This window comes from Excalfactoria chinensis, chromosome 7, assembly GCF_039878825.1.
Source record: "Excalfactoria chinensis isolate bCotChi1 chromosome 7, bCotChi1.hap2, whole genome shotgun sequence".
Lineage (NCBI taxonomy): Eukaryota > Metazoa > Chordata > Aves > Galliformes > Phasianidae > Excalfactoria > Excalfactoria chinensis.
In genome coordinates, this window is record NC_092831.1 from 22,735,222 (window position 1) to 22,754,502 (window position 19,281).

Below are 19,281 nucleotides of genomic sequence, written 5' to 3' on the forward strand. Positions count from 1 at the left end.
AGGTCTGGTTTTGTTGGCACCAGGAACCTCATTTAGGTTTATTAATCTGGGCAGTGTTCTGGGGGGCTCTGCACTGTACTCGGGCTTTGAAGTCTCTTTGGGCTGCGTGAGCAGTTGTGCTGCTCAGAGGAATTATGTCCAACTGCGCAGATGCTGTGTGCTAACTTGCTTCACTGAAGCTATCTGCAAGTAGTTGCTATTTGCTTCATCAAATTCCATAAGAATAACCTCTCTTTGCCTGCAGTAGTAGCTGTTTTCTCGCTTTCACTGATGAAGTGCTGGCTAAGTTTATAGGAGCACTGATGTGGAACCAGGTTGTGAAGGGTAGGTGGGCAGTGCTGCATTCTGGTGGCAGCTGTGACTGGCAGTCCCTGAGCCCAAAGAGCCGAGGTGGCTGTATGCGGTGTCCAGGTCGGCGTTTGGGGGAACAGCACCTACCTGGGAAGCGCTCTTCTGCAAAAGGAACCGCGTGCATCTTGTTCTGCTTTGGTTCTTGTATTCTAGCATCATTTGTTGTTCCTTTCTGTTAAAGTGGCTCCTGAAGCTGAGCTTGCTCCAACACTGTTGAGGAATGACGTCTTCTGCTCTCCCAGACTGATCTAGAGTTCACTTTCTCTTCGTGTGGCCTTTAACAAAAGTACTAAATTGCTGTATTTGTTGTGGCCTGCAGTAAAAGGAAGATTGGGATTTCATTAAGCTCGATGGAATTTAGGGTGGCCCTTTGTCTTGAGCTTGTTTCCTGCCAACTTGCTGCATTCTACTAGGACAATGCAGCTTTTACACTTCTTTTTTTCCCCTTTGTTTCTTTTTCAAAGACACATCTGGGTTGGTACAGCCACAGAATCACAAATAGAAGCCAACACTGAAAATGAAAGGTTCCAATCAGCTCTTTGTTTTTTTCTTTCTTTCTTTTTTTCTTTTGCATCAGCTGTATTCTGTGTATGGGACTCTTAAATGGCGTAATAGTTACAACAGGTCTTAATGTATTTTCAGTCAAAAATAAAACACTCCTCTTAGTTAGATGAACTTCGGTGGCTCACAAGTATGCTGGTTCAGTATTAACATCTCTGATCACCTTTTGTGACTGCATTAGTTAAAAGGCTCAGGAGGAATGTCTGCGACTATTGATGCATTCTGGTTTGAGAGAAACTTCTAGCGTTGCAGGTTTATTGGTAGGGTCAAGTGACACTCTTTAACAAGGTTTGAGCATGAAGCAAATTGTTGGATTTAAGTTAACCTGCTTGTTTGCTGCACAGAGATACGTTTCCTCTCTACCTTTTGAACTTAGGAATTTTGTGGGTATAGAAAAATAGTTAAACCACAAGCTTAAAAATAGTGTTGAGCTGCAGTAGTTGATTGTGCCATCACTTTGCAAAGATGAGAATGTGCTATTAAAACCTAGAGTTCTGAATGCCTGATACCTAGAATAAAAAGAGACCCAAAATATCTTGCTGCTTTACAAATGGGTGGTTTCAGTGCAGAATGAAATAACTGTAGTTAAGGGTAAATTTCAGATAAAATAGGAATGTTCTGTGTGTTTTGTCAGGTGGCTGTCATCCAGCCATATGAACACTTAACTCTCCAACTAGCATGGGAGGTAAAAGGGTTGTAGGTTAGCCCTGGCAGGCAGCTGAGCCCTGCACAGCCACTCTCTCACTCCCCCCGTTGGGATGGCGAAGAGGACTGGAAAGGTAGAAGTGAGAAAACTGTTTTGAGATAAGAGGAACAGGCATAGCAACAGCTGTGCACCCTTCCTTTCTCTTTGCTTCCCCCAGCGTTTTTTTGCTGGGCATGGTGGTTCATGCCATGGAATATCCCTCCACTCCATTGGGGTCAGCAGTCCTGAAAGTCCCCTCCCAGTGCCCTGTGCACCCCCATCCTTCACTGACAGAGCAGTATAAGTATCTGAAAAGAGCTTGACATTGTGTAAGCACTGTTCAATAGCTAAGTATTTAACTTAAAAATCCAGGTGTGTAAGACAATGTAAATGTACATTCTAAATTTTTATTTTTTTATTTTTTTATTTTTTTTTTTCTCTCAGTAATTTTCAGTTTTAGGAGAAGCTCCATGCACTTTGGTGGCAAGCAGGTGGAATACAGAGCTGCTTTGTCAGGTGGCAATAAAACCATGCAAGGTTAGGTTGAGAAAACTTGTTTCTCTCTTCCAGGATCCAACTTACTGGGTGAATATTCACCACCTGGAGTACACAGATGGAGGGATTCTGGACCCTGACGATGTGCTGGCAGATGTCGTGGAAGACAAAGATAAGGTAGAGCTTGAATGAAAATACTACCTTTGCTTTTTTTGCTGTGTCTTTTCAAATAACTAAAGCTACATTCTAATTTCTTGGCTCTGTGGCAAATGAGGAGTGTGTTGAATATTCTTAAATGAAACACATCTGCCTGTAGGTGCTGTTGCTCTCCAGTCTGGGGACCAGAGATAGAAAGCATGACCATAGCCATGAAGATAATCTGCAGAGCCTGACACTTGATGTAGAACTTAAAACTTTTTGAAGCTGTTCTGTGTTGCTTCTTGTTGTATGACAACATTGGTGCGCGAATAGGATTTTTACATGAAATCTTTATTTTATGCCACATAAAGTGTTTTTGATCTACTTCTCTAATTAGAATTAAGGTTTTTCAAGAATCATTCAAATGTTGTGGTTGAGCATGTGACAAAATAACTGGACAAATCCTATGATGACAATAACAGCTGTCCCAAATGCATTGCATTTCAGCAAGAGTTTCTGTGGTTTGTTACTGAAAATTTAAGTAGACTGGTTATTAATCTCAAAAGCTGTGAGTCTGTAACATGGAATTCACATGAGACAGGTGTCCTTTCTAGGTAAAGGAACAGATGCAAACAAGTCCCTTTTAATGTTTTTATGATTATCAGAAAAAAACTTAGCTTAAGAAGCTGGTGACTTATTTCAGCGTAGAGAGGGATGAACATCATTAATAATACTTAGCTGTGTTGTTGAATAAAATCAGAGGGAACAAATGTCTGCTGACTTGAAGCTGAAGATCTAAATGTGGTATATGTTTATAGCTTCAAACAAATAGCTTTGTCTACATAAGTTGCCATATGCTTGATAAGCTCAAAAATAATTCTGCAGACAAATGCTAGTTCTGCATGCTGTTGGTTGTTTAACAGTTTAATAAAAGGTGCATCATTTTGGTTACAATTAATGGGATACAGTTTCTCAGTACCTTGGACAATTGTCTAAGAGGTACTTCAGGGATGTTCAGTGAGCATTTCTTAAAAGCAGTGAAGCCGTGGTGATGGTGTTTTTTTCATGTCCAATTAGTATTTCTTGTTTGACCATATTGATTGAACGTGTGCTTAAAACACCATACAGCCTTCTTTCTGGCGATGTTTGGAGGCTAATGGCTGCTTTCTGAAGATTAACACTGCTATATAAGGCATAAGATGTCATAAAATCAAATACTCAGAGTTAGGGGAAATGGCTTACTGGTGTCATCAGTCAATTAAAAAAAAACAAACAAACAAACAAAAAAACACACCTACCCAGGATTTCCTCTATTTGAAATACGAACACACATTCATGCAAATGTGAGCAGTAGTGTGCAGGATATTTGATACATCATTCAATTTTCTGCTTGTTTCCAGAGCCATAGTATACTTTGTTATTGGGAATCACTATGGCTGAGAATGTGTTGCTGATGAAATTTCTAGTTCATATTACAGGTTCTTGCATGTTCTATTATAGAAGTGCCAGGTGGGATTCTGTGGTTTTGAGGCTGCATGGAAGGAGCCTAGGAAAGCAGGATGTTATTCTCTGGGGTACTCTGAGATGGTTTATGAATATAGCAAACTTCTTGATTCCCCTTCCTATGATGTCTCAATTACACGTGGTACACATAAGGAAGATATGTGCAGGCGTGGCTCAAGGTGATGTTTTGTGGTTGTTAACTTTTCTTCAGGAGGCCTTGTTGAACTGGAGATATATAAGACTTACTGAACAGCAGCAGCTGCAGTGACTTATTTATGTTTTTAAACTAGAGGAGAAGCATGTAGTGATGTAACCAGACTGCTGGTTGAGGGTTCAAAATACTATTTTGAGTGGAATTGGGCTATGGCACCTCCAGAGTATTGGAGCTGTTGGCATACTACGTGCCTACAGGTTTCTGTGTGATCTCATCAAGAAGAACGAGCCCTGTAAAAGGGTCACAAATAAGCTTTTTAATAGTTTTATTGTGTCCTGTTAACCTTTGAACCTTGGCCTATTCCAGCTGAGTATATTGGCTAGGGGACCTTTGAGCTTTGCAAAAAATGAGTGAAGGTATTGAAATCTAATAGAACCTATATCTGATTTGGTGTGTAAAGTCCCTAAATAGGTGAAATGATCCTTGGTAGGTGCATTTGTGTGCTGATTCTCTTTGGTGAGGGCTGTCTGTGGGGGTGATAAATGAACAAGGCGCAGCTTAGTTGCTCTCTTGTCCTTGTCATCCTTTCCTGTGTATCCAAAGCACTAATGCAGCCTCACAAAATCAGTCATTCTATGCATAAAATAAGCATTAACTTAACCTCTGTGCATTTAAACAAAATTGTTTGGCATTGCTGCCCATCAAGCTCTTTTATAATGGCAGAGTAAACTAACTGGTTCATTTTCTTTGAGCATTAATCTGCTCTAGATCATGGTTTGATGGCAGTGAATTAGCACAGTTTTTGCAAAGCAAAATACACTTGCTAATCTATTGGAATTCTTTCACTGTAGCAACAAAACAGGGAACCAGGGAGAGCTGTCAGATGTAATTTCTTTTGAGCTTCACAGGCTCTTGACAGTCCTTACCAACAGGCGGGTAAGGAGGCACAGCTACTGGTGAGTGGAGCAGCCAGGCGCTGCCAAGGGTTGGTACTGTCACAGGCCACGGAGGGCAGGGTGAGGGGCTCTGGGTGCCTGCGGCTTCATTGGGAAGGAGCTCTTCCTGACTTCCTATCTTCCACTTGATTTCACAATTAATTGAAAGCTGAATAATAGGCAGCACTGTAGGTGGAGTTAATAGTGGCTAGCTACCTGGCTACGCATGCTAGAGCAGGTAACTTCTATGTGCATGTAAACCAAGCCTAATTTACTATTATACATGAATGATTGGGTAGTTCTTTATGGCAAGAGCTGTTCTTGCTGTCACTGCCATAGCAATAATACATGGTCTAAATGGGGTGTCAAAGCAAACCTTGATTAGTTATAAAATAATTTTGTTTCCCCTGAATTGGCTAGCCTAGTAGTTTGTGTCTCGGTTGTTCTGAAGGATAGATTAACCCCCAAAATTCTAATTCTGTCTTTTGAATTTAAAAAGGGGCTATTTAAATTGTCTGGTTTTAATAAGCTGATTTTTTTATTTTATTTTATTTTTTTAGAAAAAAATGCCATAGAAAAAGTTCTGTTGTGCCAAAAACGAAGAGCAAACGTTTCCCTTGGTATCTCTATGTACAGTTTGGCACATCTTAGCTATGTAAATGTAATGTGCCCATCTAGATTTCCCTCCGTTTTATATGGAGTCATATTTTCAAATGTTCATAAACACACAAAAAGGATGCAGTGAAGCTATGTGTTAATCAGCTAAAACTTGCTTAGTTTCTAGGAGAAGAGTTTGAACTGCTGATAACTTCAAAGAGCAGAACAGTCCTGTTCTATACAAAAACTGTATTTTTCCTAAGAAATTTTCTGTCTAACTTGTCAAGAGCGGTTCACATCTTGATGGGAGTAAAGGCAAATAAAACAGGCTTTCTGGTATGCTGCAAAGCCCTTCTGAAGTGGAATGCAGTGGTCTTCTGTTAAGTGCTCATTTGCTTTACCTTTGCAAGACTCACACAAGCATGAATAACACGGATGGAAGTGCAGTACTACAATATCTGCCACTCAGCCAGCAAAAGTTGGTGAGCTTATGCAGGAGGACACTGTTCTGATCAGTGCTGCTGGCAGAAGACCTCCACCAGTGAGCCTTGAGGGTGTTGCAGTAGGTCTGACCTCCCCACAACCTTGTTTGTTAGCAAGTCCATTGCCCTGTTTGGTTTTTTAAGAGGCTGAAGAAAGAAAGCATGTGCTGATGTTGATTAGTGTTGTGCTGATACTAAAATAACCAATATTCAGTGTTATCTTGGAGGATGCTAAGTCACTTCTTAACCCTTACTTTAGCCAGGGTTATTTGTGAGTGGCTTTAGTTTCAGTGAAGAGTTGAAAGCATGACCATACAGTGAATGGAGCTTGCTTTGGAGAGGTTGCTTCAGCAAAACTACTGGAAACTTGGCTTCGGAATGTAGACTTCCAGGGTACATGTAATTGTACAAAGGAAATGTCTCTTCAAGCACCGGACAGATGTGCTTTCTTGTAGCAGTCCTGGACTTGCTGTTGTTTCCAGGTAGGCTAGTCTCTAAGTGCTTGGCAGTTGCTGTGCTTGCACTGCATTCGTTCTGTGAACTGGGCAGAATTCTGCAATCTGCCAAGTTTTCCTTTCAGCTGGAAGGCGATGGTGTGCTTGAGATGAGGGTGAGAAGTTTATTTCAGTTAAGTTATGTAGAGGTGATTTCACTTTTGGACCGTTTTTTCTTCCTTCCAAACATCATTTTCATTAAATGGAGAAGGATGTCAGAACTGAATTACTTTTATGTAAGCAAAGGGAGGTGTGGCTGTAGAGTATTCGAGGTGATGAAGGGAACGATTTTTACAGGTAGGCTGATAAATGGCAAAATGAAGAAAAAATAAAAATACAAGGAGATGTGAGTATCTCAGTTGTACTAAAATAAAACACAATACCAACGGGCTGTGGAATTCTGAGGGAACAGTTCTCAGCAGGGAGCTGTGGCATTGCTGCCTTGAAAACTCCCCTGTGAGGCAGTGGCAGGGGCCTTAATGTTGGCTTAGTTGTTAGTTTTCAGTGGGTCAGCACAGTCTGAAAATGTGAGGCTTCACTCGTCGTTTTGTGGTGTGGTTTGATACTCAAATATTTGTTCCATACCAATTATGTGTACTTAACAGAGCAATTTCATTTTGGCTCCAGTCCTCTGTGTAATTGAGCTGTCTAGTATTTTCTCTTGGGTTTTGTAACTTTCTGATAACTAGAATGCAGAATGAAGAATAAAAAAACTCCGGTGTGTTGTACGGCAGTATATTACTGCACTTGTACAGAAAGAAACAAGGCAAGCTGTGTAAGATTTTGTTATAGCTGGATAGTTTCTAGCTCTTGAAGTGAATACTGCAGTGCCTTTATGCAGGCTGGTCTAGCGTTATTCACGTTGTCATATGTTATTCAACTTCCCTGGAGAGGCTGTGGGGTGGGTTTCTTTGTTGTTTGCTTGTTTAATGTCCTTTGATATTAAGAGTAAAGTATGTAGGGTATGTCTGGTAGCACAGAAGGCAACTTAAGGATGGTAGTTTCTTATAATGATGAGGTGATGTTTTAAATGTGAAGTTGATGCAGACTGGTCCATACTGGTGTTACAGTACAAATGCTGTCTTTCATGAAATCTGCACGAAAATAAGCATGTGGTAAAGAGGAAAAAAAAAAATAAAGATGGTTTTTGCTGGTTTTTGATAGGTGGTATGCATTGTTATGACATTTAGTTTTTAATACCAGGGCAAAGTTATTGTTGTAATATACATGTTTTCATGGGCTGCTAAGCTGGTTGCAGCAACTACACCCTGTAGATCTGAGATACTCAGCACTGCGGGTGGAGATCTGGCTGTGCTCCTCTGAGTCTAAATGCCTTGCTGGAGGGAACTGTGGTCCAGGGGCAGCCAGTCCCTGTGCTCATCAGTTCCCTGTTGCTAATGGGGTGAGATAGGGATTAGTGCAACAAATCCTTAGGATGTCTTAAGGTAGGGAAAAATCATGTTGCAGAACTTCAGCAAAGCTGGCATGTAAGGGCTGTACTTTTGGGTTTGGTTTTAATGTTGATTCTAATTGTAGTTTTCAGTCTGTGTTGTAACTGCCAGAATATTTGTTGGTATTTGATGATTACTGCTTCTGATTTTTGTATTTGTATATTATGGTTTCAGTAACAAGATCCTATAGGTACGCAAGTCTTAACATTTGGTTAACACAAAGAATAGCTAGTAGTTCATTCTTCTGTCAGACCCTAAGCTGGTAGAAATTAAAGTAGATCTAACTTTATTCTAAGTAGCATAATTACAGCCTCCAAAAGTGTTATTCTTTGCCTAGCTTTGGTACATTCAGAGCATTCTGTTTCTTCCTTGTAAAATATTTTGTAATATGATGTTCCAGTTATGATTTTCCATAGTCAGTTACTGGGATATGAAATTATTACTGTTGATGGTAATAATAGGACAGTACTGTTTACTAAAATATAGCTAGTTTTGCCCAATGGAAATACAAAAATGCTTCTGTGAATAAAGCTTTACAGTATGGAAGAAAGGAGTGAGATGCAAGTAGAATCCTGGAACAGGATGGAGTAGAACAGAGCAGCTGTCATTTTGCATTGACTGCAATGATGGCTTTTCGCCTACTTGGGAGTCATGGGCTTCCTTAAAACTACTGGATTTGTTCCAAAGGACTGCACCCATTATGCCAAAACTTACTGAGTTTATATAGGCTTTGTTTAGAGGTGGCTGTATTGTTTTGTTTATTTTGAAATCACACTGGGAGGCAGTCACTAAAACCAGAGCTTGGTTTGCATACACCATTTGAACTAAGGTGGAATTTTGTGTTTGCTGGTGTTGAAAAGGTGCGCAGGCCAGCCAAGCTGTAGCCTTTTTATGTTTCCTTTTGTTTTTCTAAATTATTTTTTAGAACAAGTAGTGAAGCCAAAATATACACTTTTCAGGAAGAGAAGGTTTTATGGCATTTTGAGCCATAGAGTTAAGATATCTGCTTAGTAACTCTTGTGAACCGCAGCATATCTACATATGTATAAAGGTATTTTAGGAGTTAGTCTGATTATTTCTGAAGCGGGATCTGAGCTGTGAGTACCAGAGGGAGGAGAAAAAGAAATCACCATCATTAGCACTTACTGAGCAACACGTTATTTTGGTAATGCAGTTTTTTAGAATACAGATTATGAAGCTTTGCATTTTTATGACGTTTGTTTTTAATTTCTTGCTGCAGAGGTGCCATGCATTATTCAAGATTATAAAATGCTCCTGAAATCCAAATCATTTGGTTTTGCTGATGAGGATTTCAAGCTGTGTAATTAAAGAACTGTATCCACATAGGTTGGAAGTTCAGAACTCCTTAGTGTAATCATCAAAATAACCATTTTTAAGTGTAGTATTACGTTGTGTGCAATTATGCTATCATGTAGTCCTGGTTAGTGGAAGCATCCTTGTAGTTAACTTCAGTCCTAGCAATGTGCTTCAAGATGAAGTTGTTGGCGTTCAGAACAGATACCTGGTCAAACATTGCTTATCTTATTAAAGAGGATTCAGTTTTACAGACTTAGAGACACAACACAGTGCCTATATGCATAAATTAACCTCATGTTTGTCCTAAAAAAATCATGAGCTTACCTATTTAGTGCTGCATAATGTCATTTTTCTTAATATAAGGTGTTGTCTTGGAAAGTATTGCAAGAATGACTTCTTTCAGCCATAACCTACATAAAAAGTACAGAAGTGTTTATAAAGGTAAGAACCAGATGGGCTCCAGTATGTTTTTCTTCTACACTGTGGTTCCTGAGCGGTGAAATCCATTTCTTAAAATTTCTTTAATTGTAAAATGTTAAATGTAACAGTGGATCTATGGCACAAATGGGATTCCTGGTAGTTTTGGATTACAGTTCTCTGAATGCCAGGAAAGGAATTCTGGAGTCAGCACCCTTTGTTTCTAAGATGCATGCAAACTTGATGTTTGATTTTTCTACTGATCTCTTTGTTGTCTGATTTGTGTTTTGGCAGTTAAAAAATGATATTTAAAAGTAAACGATAGGAATAATGTTTTGTGCCTGGATCACTGTGTTTTAGTCAGAATTTTGCTGTACTGCAGTTCTCTCAACCTTTTGTGATCCGGGTCTGATTGTTGGAGCTCTCTGGGAAGATGACCGAAGGAACTTAAATTGGTGTGAGTTGTTTGTTTTTCCACTGTGTGCTGTCTGCAGTGGTTTCATACTAGTTGAGCTTCCTATTTAGGAAGATTTTGTTTGGATGTATTCACAGATATAAAGCTGCTGTAATCTCTGCCTGTGCTTCTTATTGCAGAGGTGTTTCAGGGAAGGCATCTACTCGATGGAATGCACAGTAATAAAAATAGGTGGCAAGTAATAGCAAGCACAGTAGCAGAGGGTATTATTATTATTATTATTATTATTTTAGTTCTATTCTGGTTTTAGAGCTAAGGATGTTGGTGTACATGTACAAGACTGCTCCAAAAGTAATGCATCCTATTTTATTGTGTTAGCCCACAGCATCAGAGGTGGCTGTTGGTGGCATGGCAGTAGAGGTTGAACCTTCCAAACAATATTCCATTACATGTTGCTGCTGTGTGATGGATGGCAGCAGAGGAGCAGACTGAAAAAATGATGTTTGACATGGAAGTGTGGATGAAGCAAAGGGGTGGAATTGAATTCCTCCATGTGGAAAAAAAATGGCAGACATTGACATTCATCAATGGTTGCTGGATGTTTCTGGAGATCAAACAGTGGATGTGAGCACTGTGAGGCTGTGGGTGTTGTGTTTTGGCAGTGATTAGATTGGGTCACCTCAGCTGGTGCAGATTTTCATAAGCACAATATGCAGGTTGTTGTTCATCAGTGGTGAAAACACATAGCAGATGGTGGTGACTGTTGAAAAATAGCGTTTTGTAGCTGAGAATTTGCTCAATCAAATTGTGTTAATTGTGCTCTTTGAATCTGTTGTAGCTCTCATGGAAATAAAAAGGAGGCATTACTTTTGGAATGGCCTATATACTACACTTTGGTTGGAGGCTTCATCTGTGGATGATTTTTCTATTACATCATCTTGAACAGGGAACTGAAAACAAGCAACAGTCAGAATTCAGGATGGAAATGCATGAAGGACTTGTCAGTGGGATGCGCGGATCTGTTATGTGGCTTCAGCAGTGTGAAAATAGTTTATGGCTTTATACCATTGTTTTTGCAGAGTTGTACTTCTTCATGTGGTATGTGGTTTCTTACCCGTAGAAAGTATACAGTTCTAAATTATGTCTTTTTTGTTGCTATCCTTCTTTTTTAAAAAAATCATTCTCATGTGCCTTTTTTTTTTTTTTTTTTTTTCAGTAAGAACTAACTTTTTCATTATTTCAAGTTCTGCTCTTATGATTATTTAGCAGGCTCTAGTAATTATGGTAATTAGTGTGGTTAGAAGGAAAAATACACTTTTTCCAGTGCATTTTTAACTTTAAGGTGTAATTCTCAAGAGGATAATAAAATATACTATGGTAGATCTTGCAATCAAGTTAATGCAATCAAGTTGCTAATCTTTTTTTTTTTTTTTTTTTTTTTTTTTTGAAGAACCTCCATTAGAGAAGATGAAGACTTGCTCTTTTGCTGAAGAAATGTCTTCATTTACTGCTGATTGAGGTTCTAAGCTTAAACTGCTAGGTTAGCTTGACCCAGGTCCTATTAGCAGTGCATCAAGTTCTGATTGCTTGCCTTCCTGGGACTACACAGGCATGGCTGACTGATAAGAAATCAAAGAAGTGGATTTCAGAGTACTGAGATTTTCCTGATTTTAATGTTTTATAACTTCAAAATGTGAGGAGTCTTTCATATGGTGCTAATGCATTTCCTATTAGCACTTCTGAAAAGTTTTTCTCAGATGGCATACTACTTAGATCGTTTAATGTTCAGTCTTTAAGGAAGGTTTCCCAATCTTTCTTTTACATCTTAATATCTACCCTATAAAAATCAAAGCTATAAGTAAAAACTGAAAGGGTAGCATCTCTTTCTGGAGATCGTTCCTTTGTGGAGGTTCTTGTGGTGTGCCTCAACATTGGCAAGCATCCATCTAGACTGAAGGCCTCAGAGTTGGTGAGTCTTTTCCTTAGATACCCTCTGGTTATCAGTTTACAACTATACTTGTATTATTCCAACTATACAGCATCCTTTTATTCCTACTTTCATACTTCAGCTTAGTGCATAGATGACTGCTTTTTTTCCTGGTCTGATTTTGCAGCGTATTGTATGTTGTTGGTTCTTTTAATCTCTATTTGTATGTTTTATTGAAATATAGAAAAATTGAAGGTGTTTTCCTGACTTATGCTTTCATTCACAAAAGCAATATGTATTAATGGAGAAATGACACTATTGGTTGTGATGGGTAGTACTGTTCTTGACGTGTCCTTTCCTTTTGCTCCTGGTCTTGAACTCAGAACACTGAATTGCTTATAATAGTAATTGTACTGAGTGGACCACTGAGCACAGAGTATAAACCTCTTCTGTATTGCATAAACCCAACTTGAAATCTTTTGAACCTTTTTTGTATTTCATATTGGAAGTAGTTAACATTTGTTTTTCTCTTCCTTCCCTTGCCATCATTTTTAGAATCTTGCTCCAAAGTGGCTGACCTCTGGTTTAGAAATTTTACCTCCCACCTTTCTGTGGAAGCTTGATTGACTGACAAAAAATATTTAACTAGCAGGCAGGTATCTAAGCCAGCACTGATCTAAGCATGGTTGTATGTGTTGCAAGTAGTTTTTCAGCTTACCACTGTTCACTAACTGCATGTTTTAATTCTGCCAGTGATGTTTTCCATATCTTATGTATTGCATTAATACCTCTTTGTTCTTCCAGGAGATCCTTCAGCCTAATCTTACCAGGTTTACATCTGTCTCATTTTGCAACTATTTCAATGTGGTGGTTGACTGATGCATCAAATAAATGTTTGCATTCATCCTTCCCAATCTCTGTGCTTCCAGTCTGTAGGAAAAAGTCCTTTAGGCCACATGCATGCTTGTGAAGGCATTAATATAAAGATGCATCTAGCTCCTGCCAAGTATTCTTAGCACCTTTGGAGTTGAAGATTATGTAGGCATATCCTAGGCAGGATATGGAAATATTTCAGTGAGTTTTCTTCTGTGTAATGGAGTAGCCTTGGATTTCACATGAAAGATGCAACATAATGTTTGAGTTGTTTAGCAAATTATTTTAAATGAAGGACTTCTTACCAATTTAATTTAAATACTTTAATTATAATAATTATTTATTATTAAATAATTTAATTCACAGCGGGAAGCTATTCCCATGACTTTCTTATTGCTATGCTCACAGCCAAGAGTTGCTGACAGGAGAAAGGGATCTGTTGGCTGTGAGCTCTGATAGGCTTGCTAAGAAAAGAATTGATAAGCTGTATGAAGAAGTATAGAGATGACTTCTTGAGTGTCCCTGAAGGGTGTGGAATGTGTGTGTCATTAACTGTTGTGTAAACCTTTGATTTTTTGAGCTCAATTGCTGTAATAGCAGGTCTTAACCTTTGTTGTATTGGGTCAGCACGGTGAGCACTTGTATGGCTTGGACAGGTTTTGGAGAATACAATGGTGCTGCTATTGAATGTTATTTTTCAGAACTGCTCTGTCAGTTCTCCGGAGTAAGGGTTAATTTCTCTTGTTGCTAATCGAAAAAAATAAATAAATGATTATTAACACTTGCTCAGTATGGTGGTTGTTTCTGAGAAAGTGGTTATTGCATCTGCTGCTTAGTGTATATTCTGCTCAGTGATAGGTGTTTATTCAACAATGTGCATGGTAATGAAAGTCTGTTCTTTCCTATTTGTGATTGATAGAAGAGATTGAATTCAAGATAAGTTGACTTAATATGCCTTGTGACAGCTAGCTCCCAGGAGAGAACTGCTGTGAAATGTCCAAGGTGTCTCTGAATCCATGGAGTCAGTGGGGATGCTATATCTTTGTGCAGACATGGTGCATTGTATGCAGTGACTGTAATCTCTTCATTATTCCAACAGGAAAGTGTCATACTTGGTTATGCAGAGGGTTTGTTGCTTTTGGGGAAGCATCTTGCCCCGTGGATGTTTGCATGTTCATCTTTTACTTTCTGGAGAACAGAGCCTGGCCTTGGGATGTAATGCAAATAACCCTGGCGCTCCTCATTGGGTTTCTGTCAAAGCTTCTAAAAGGCTTTAGGTAATTTCAAGATGATTCTAATGCAGCTTAAAGTTCTAATCCATGCTTTGAAGTAGAGCAGATTCAAAGGGCTTCTTGTGCATGGCCATAGATTAAGTTCTTTTTTTTTTTTTTTTTTTTTCCTCCTTCAAAAAAATATTATACTGAATATTCAGATTGATTGAATTACTGACAGTGATGGAAAACAGAGCCCTTTGGTTATCCAGAAGCAGAGTGCAGCAGTTTGTAATTATGGATTGAACAACCTGGCATGGAAAGGTGGAAATAACACTAACACTCCACAAGCGTAATCACAGCTTGATTACTGTCTTGAAAATGCTTATAAGAGAGGGCTTGGAGTATCATTTTAGCAAACAACATGGAACATAGGTCAAATTTAAATGAGGCAGGTGACCAGCAATGTTGAACTTTGGCTACGCTTCAAAACAAGTGCCTGAGACCCAAAGGCGAGTCTTGCATTGAGCAATGGAATGTTAATAATGTTTGCTTCAGACAAAATAAATAAATAAATATATATATATATATATATATATATATATATATATTTATTTTATTTTATTTTTAGAGTATATAATGATGCATCTTAGAACAGTTACTATGCCCCTCTTATTTTTTCCTCTGATTACATGTGTTGCTGGGGTGTTTTCTCTGTTTCTTCTACCTCACTCCAAATCAGTTATCAGGGTATGTTTGATCTGTATCATGAAGCAATCTGACAAAGTGTAAAATCTTTTTCTTTTCTTAACTGACAAAAACATTAATAGCAAATTATTTCTTTACAAGTGCTGGGACATTTGAAGATATGCCAGCTTTCTGTGTGGTAGTGTTAAATACTTAAGTATAAGCATTCACTTGATGGTAATTCAAGTAACATCTTCATAGCTAGAATTCTTTTGTGCCTTGTGTATTATACTTCTAGTTCAAAAACTCAGGGTGGAAAAACAAATTGATTTGAAGAGTCTTACAATTAATCAAATACATCAAATATGATGTTTCAATCAGCCTTGTGGGCTGGGTAGCTCATCTGATCTTACCTAACAAGTAGTGCTGCTAAATGATGGTTTAGGTTTCAGGGTAGGTGTAGGGGCTTTTATTGTTATTTCCTGTCTCATCTAGACAGAGGCAATCAACAAGCCCTGTTTCCTGAAAGTAAAAATATTGCAGGAGAGTTGGTCTTCATCTCCTTGAATGTAAAACTATGTGAAGTGATTATGGCACAGCACAAAGGATTGTGCAACTATGTTGATTAGCCATGCCATTTCAGAGTTCAGAAAATCTGATGATTGGCCACATGCAAGAGAGGGAAAGCTGATAGTTGCAGTGTTTAGAAGATCAGCTTTACCTCATTAAAACAAATGTAGTTATGAGCAATTCTATAATTTTGGGATGTTAAAATGTATTATAAGTGCAGGAAATAGAGATTGTGTTTTGACAGAAAGGAATATCCTCATGCTGTGTTCTTTAATTGATCAACAGCAGCTTCAAAAAGTGGAAGAATTGCATGTAGTGATCAGCAGGTGCTGGGAGAATTATATCGAAGGGTTCAGAATGATTGGGATCATTGTAAACACGAGATGTAAGGTGTTTGCGGGTTACATGCTTGTCTGCTTTAATTAACTATATTCTTTTAGTAGAAGAGGAGGGCTTGGAAGCTAATTTACAGGTGTTATAGCAGACTTACCTTGTTTCAGATGAAGGGAGGAGGTGAAGATGACAGCGCCCTGCGTAGTGGTAGGCAAGAGCAGAGCACCTCATTTAGTCCTAGTTATACTCCTCTGTCCCTATACAGGAACATATACTGTGAAACTCTTTTGACAATTCATGTGGTGATTTTAAAAGTAAAAATTTAGTTAAGGGAGGAATGTGATTCTTCTTAAAATGAAAGTATGTGAATACGTACTTCCAACTGTCTCTTTTTCCATGGCTTTTTTGTTAGTAATGCTAGCCACTCTATGGAGGATGACTGAGAAAAAAGATATTTCAAATTTTCTCCAGTCATGTAAGATAGAAATAAGGAAGAATAATAGACAGTGTATGAATATCTTAATCTTGTGTTAACAGAATTGTAAACTGTGGGTGTTACTGGGACTTCAGTGCATGGGTTTTTCCCCAGCTTGTTCCAAAACCATAGCAAAACTAAAATTAAGATAAAACAACAACAACAACAACAAAACAAGCAACACAACAGCAACAACAACAAAAATCTGCAAGAACTGTAATCACCCACCCTGATAACAGAATTGTCGACTAACATACTAACCTAGTGAATGCATTCTGCTGTACTATTTCAAATTGTGGGAAACAGTGACAATTTAATGGAAGACATGTCACTGACTGTGACCTAAAACAGAGGTTAAAGGTGATGAACTGTTGGTTTCTAATATTGTCATGAAAATGCAAACACTGGGAAACAGAAACACTAGCTTTTTTGTTGTTGTTTGGGATATGAGAAGAGCTGTCTCATCACTCTGGGATCTATGTGTGCTCTTGCTTCTTGTCCTTAGTTACCAGGACTGCAGGTGTTATACTTCTCATTGGACCCACCCTCAATTTGTTCTTTATAACATGCCTTCCTTCTTATCTGAAGTGGTTATGTAAGATCTTTTGAAACAACTGGCATGTTTGAAACTCTGCCAATAAATAAAATTAGCTGCTCATGTCCTTAAAAACTTCATAAAAAAACAAAAAAACTATATTATATATAGTGTTATATATATATATAACATATATATTCTTTTGGAAAAGAAAAGTGATGGTGTTCAGTGTTTTCCTCTCCAAGAACAGAAAAACACTGAATACCACCACTTTTTCTTTTTTTCCTTTTCTTTTTTTTCCTTTTCTTTTTTTTCCTTTTCTTTTTTTTCCTTTTCTTTTTTTTCCTTTTCTTTTTTTTCCTTTTCTTTTTTTTCCTTTTCTTTTTTTTCCTTTTCTTTTTTTTCCTTTTCTTTTTTTTCCTTTTCTTTTTTTTCCTTTTCTTTTTTTTCCTTTTCTTTTTTTTCCTTTTCTTTTTTTTCCTTTTCTTTTTTTTCCTTTTCTTTTTTTTCCTTTTCTTTTTTTTCCTTTTCTTTTTTTTCCTTTTCTTTTTTTTCCTTTTCTTTTTTTTCCTTTTATTTTTTTTCCTTTTCTTTTTTTTCCTCCTCTCCTCTCCCAAAAGAACAGAAAAACACCAAATACCACCACTTTCTGCTGTGTGTTTCTCTGTAATCTGGTTTCTGGCACTTGAGCACTGGTGGAATCCCACTACCCCTTTCTGTCTGTTTCACTGTTGGCAATAAGGTATGATTTTTGTAGCAAAGTCCTGGTGCTTTATTAGAACGGTCTCAAATATACAGTGTATCCACGGAGAGACCTTGGTGAAAAAATGCTTGAAAACCAAGATAAGAGGCAGAATAATATTCAGCGTGCTGAATGTACAGATATTTTAAACAATTAAGCATTTTCAAGAGAAGAAAGAAAACTCTTCAGAGTCATTTAGCATTTTTTATTCATTTCAAGTTATTTCTAATGTTCTGTTAGGTTGCCTGTGTTGAAGAATTTGTAACAAACCTACTTATAGCAGGTCTAAGGGACACTGCTTTTAACTTGATAGAAAAAGAATTTTCTGTACAATTAGGTATTGATCTGTACTTCTTTTTTGGTGAATTTCCATTTAATAATTTGTTACTGCATTTGTTAGCTTTTGGTGCCACAAAATGTAAGTAACCCCAACAGTTAAATAATTACATTCCTTGTTTTTTAGATAGTGTGCTTTGTTTTTCACCATATTTTATAACAAGGTAGTATCTCTTCATTAGTCTGTCTGTATGGACATTAAGGTAGAATTATTCAGTTGCCAGTGACTCTCGGTATAATTCCTTTAATTCAGTTCTGTTTGGAGTTTGTGCTGTGTAGTTCAAAGCTTCTGCTTCAGGAAAGAATGGAACTGAATAAATGGAATGAAGGGAGCCTTTTACATGACGTGAGTAGAACATGCTTGTGTTTGCAGCAAACAGTCTAAACCCATGTAAGGCTCTTTTCAATAGAAATTCTTAAGGTGAACTTAGGATCTTCAGATCCCTGGATGTGGTAACTGTTAAACAGTGTAGGTCCTTGTCTGCCATACCTTCAGGCTGTACCCATGGGTTATTTGGACAAGTTTTCATGTTGTGCATTTTATCATGTGATTTTTATTTTTTTCCCCCATACATTCTAAAGAAACCATTTCAGAACAGACATTGATTATTGTGATCTGAGGCAAATAGTAAATGTGAGAAAAATGATGCACAGCTTAACTTAAAAGATTTTTAAGGGCTGTGATGTAACTTAGAATGAATAAAGGCAGTTGATATGTTTCTGGTGGTAAAAATAAAGACAAGGGCAGTGTTAAAGAAGGAAATGAGCTTCTATCATATAGATACATGACTGAAGAGCAGAAATCCTGTGTTCCCAGCAGTTTAAGCCTGGTACATCTAGAGTATTAAACAGCTCTTCCCCTTTTCTAGAGATTGAGGTGACTTCAGATGATTGCTAATTACTAGAAACATGGAGCATGTATAGTTTGGGTGTGGGAAAATAGGTAATTGAAGTAGTTAGGTCTGCATGATGTTCTCTAGGTAAAAAATAACTTGGTATTTTGACACTTGAAGGCTTGGCATTACAGGAATCCCGAAGGATGAATGCCTGTTCTTCATGTTAGAGTTTTTAAGTCTGTGGCTCATCAAACCTTATTTACCAGCACTATTTTTTGCCTTTGAACTTCATCATCTTGATCACCACTTCCCTGTTTTCTTTTCCCCTGCTTGGATCAAAGATTGTGAGAAAACTTCCAGTTCTGAGGAACTGCACTCTTTATCATTGAGTGGTTCTGAAGGCGTTCTAGAATTTTATGTCATTTGTCATTTGCTTTCTGAATGAAGAATGGTCCTGTGTTAGGTACTGTCAGCATTGTTTGGAGGGAAGCCAATTTAAAGAAATGAAACAGTCTTCAGTCATTTCTGTAAATACATGGTTTTGGTCCTATTTGAAGGAGCAGCAAATCTACACATGTCCATTGGCTCCAGTTCCTTTCCTTCAGTTCTTAGGTTCCATTTTGTGCACTGTTTGTGTGGTCAGTGAAATTTTGTACTGGTATAGGAGAGGAATAGGCTGAGCTGGGTTTTACTTTGTGTTCCGAGTGTTTGCTCCTGGGTCTCCCTCTGTAGGGGGCTGGAGAGTGGGGGGGCAGAAAGGA

At 38.0% G+C, this 19,281-nt stretch overlaps 1 protein-coding gene across 1 annotated transcript in view; it reads left to right on the forward strand.

The window, feature by feature from the left end:
• The window catches only part of PARD3B (par-3 family cell polarity regulator beta), a 361,423-nt gene that overhangs the window by 14,170 nt on the left and 327,972 nt on the right, over nucleotides 1-19,281 (forward strand). The window contains exon 2 of the mRNA XM_072341851.1: nucleotides 2,168-2,269. Within this exon, the coding sequence (XP_072197952.1) occupies nucleotides 2,168-2,269 (102 nt within the window). The remainder of the gene's footprint in view (nucleotides 1-2,167; nucleotides 2,270-19,281) is intronic.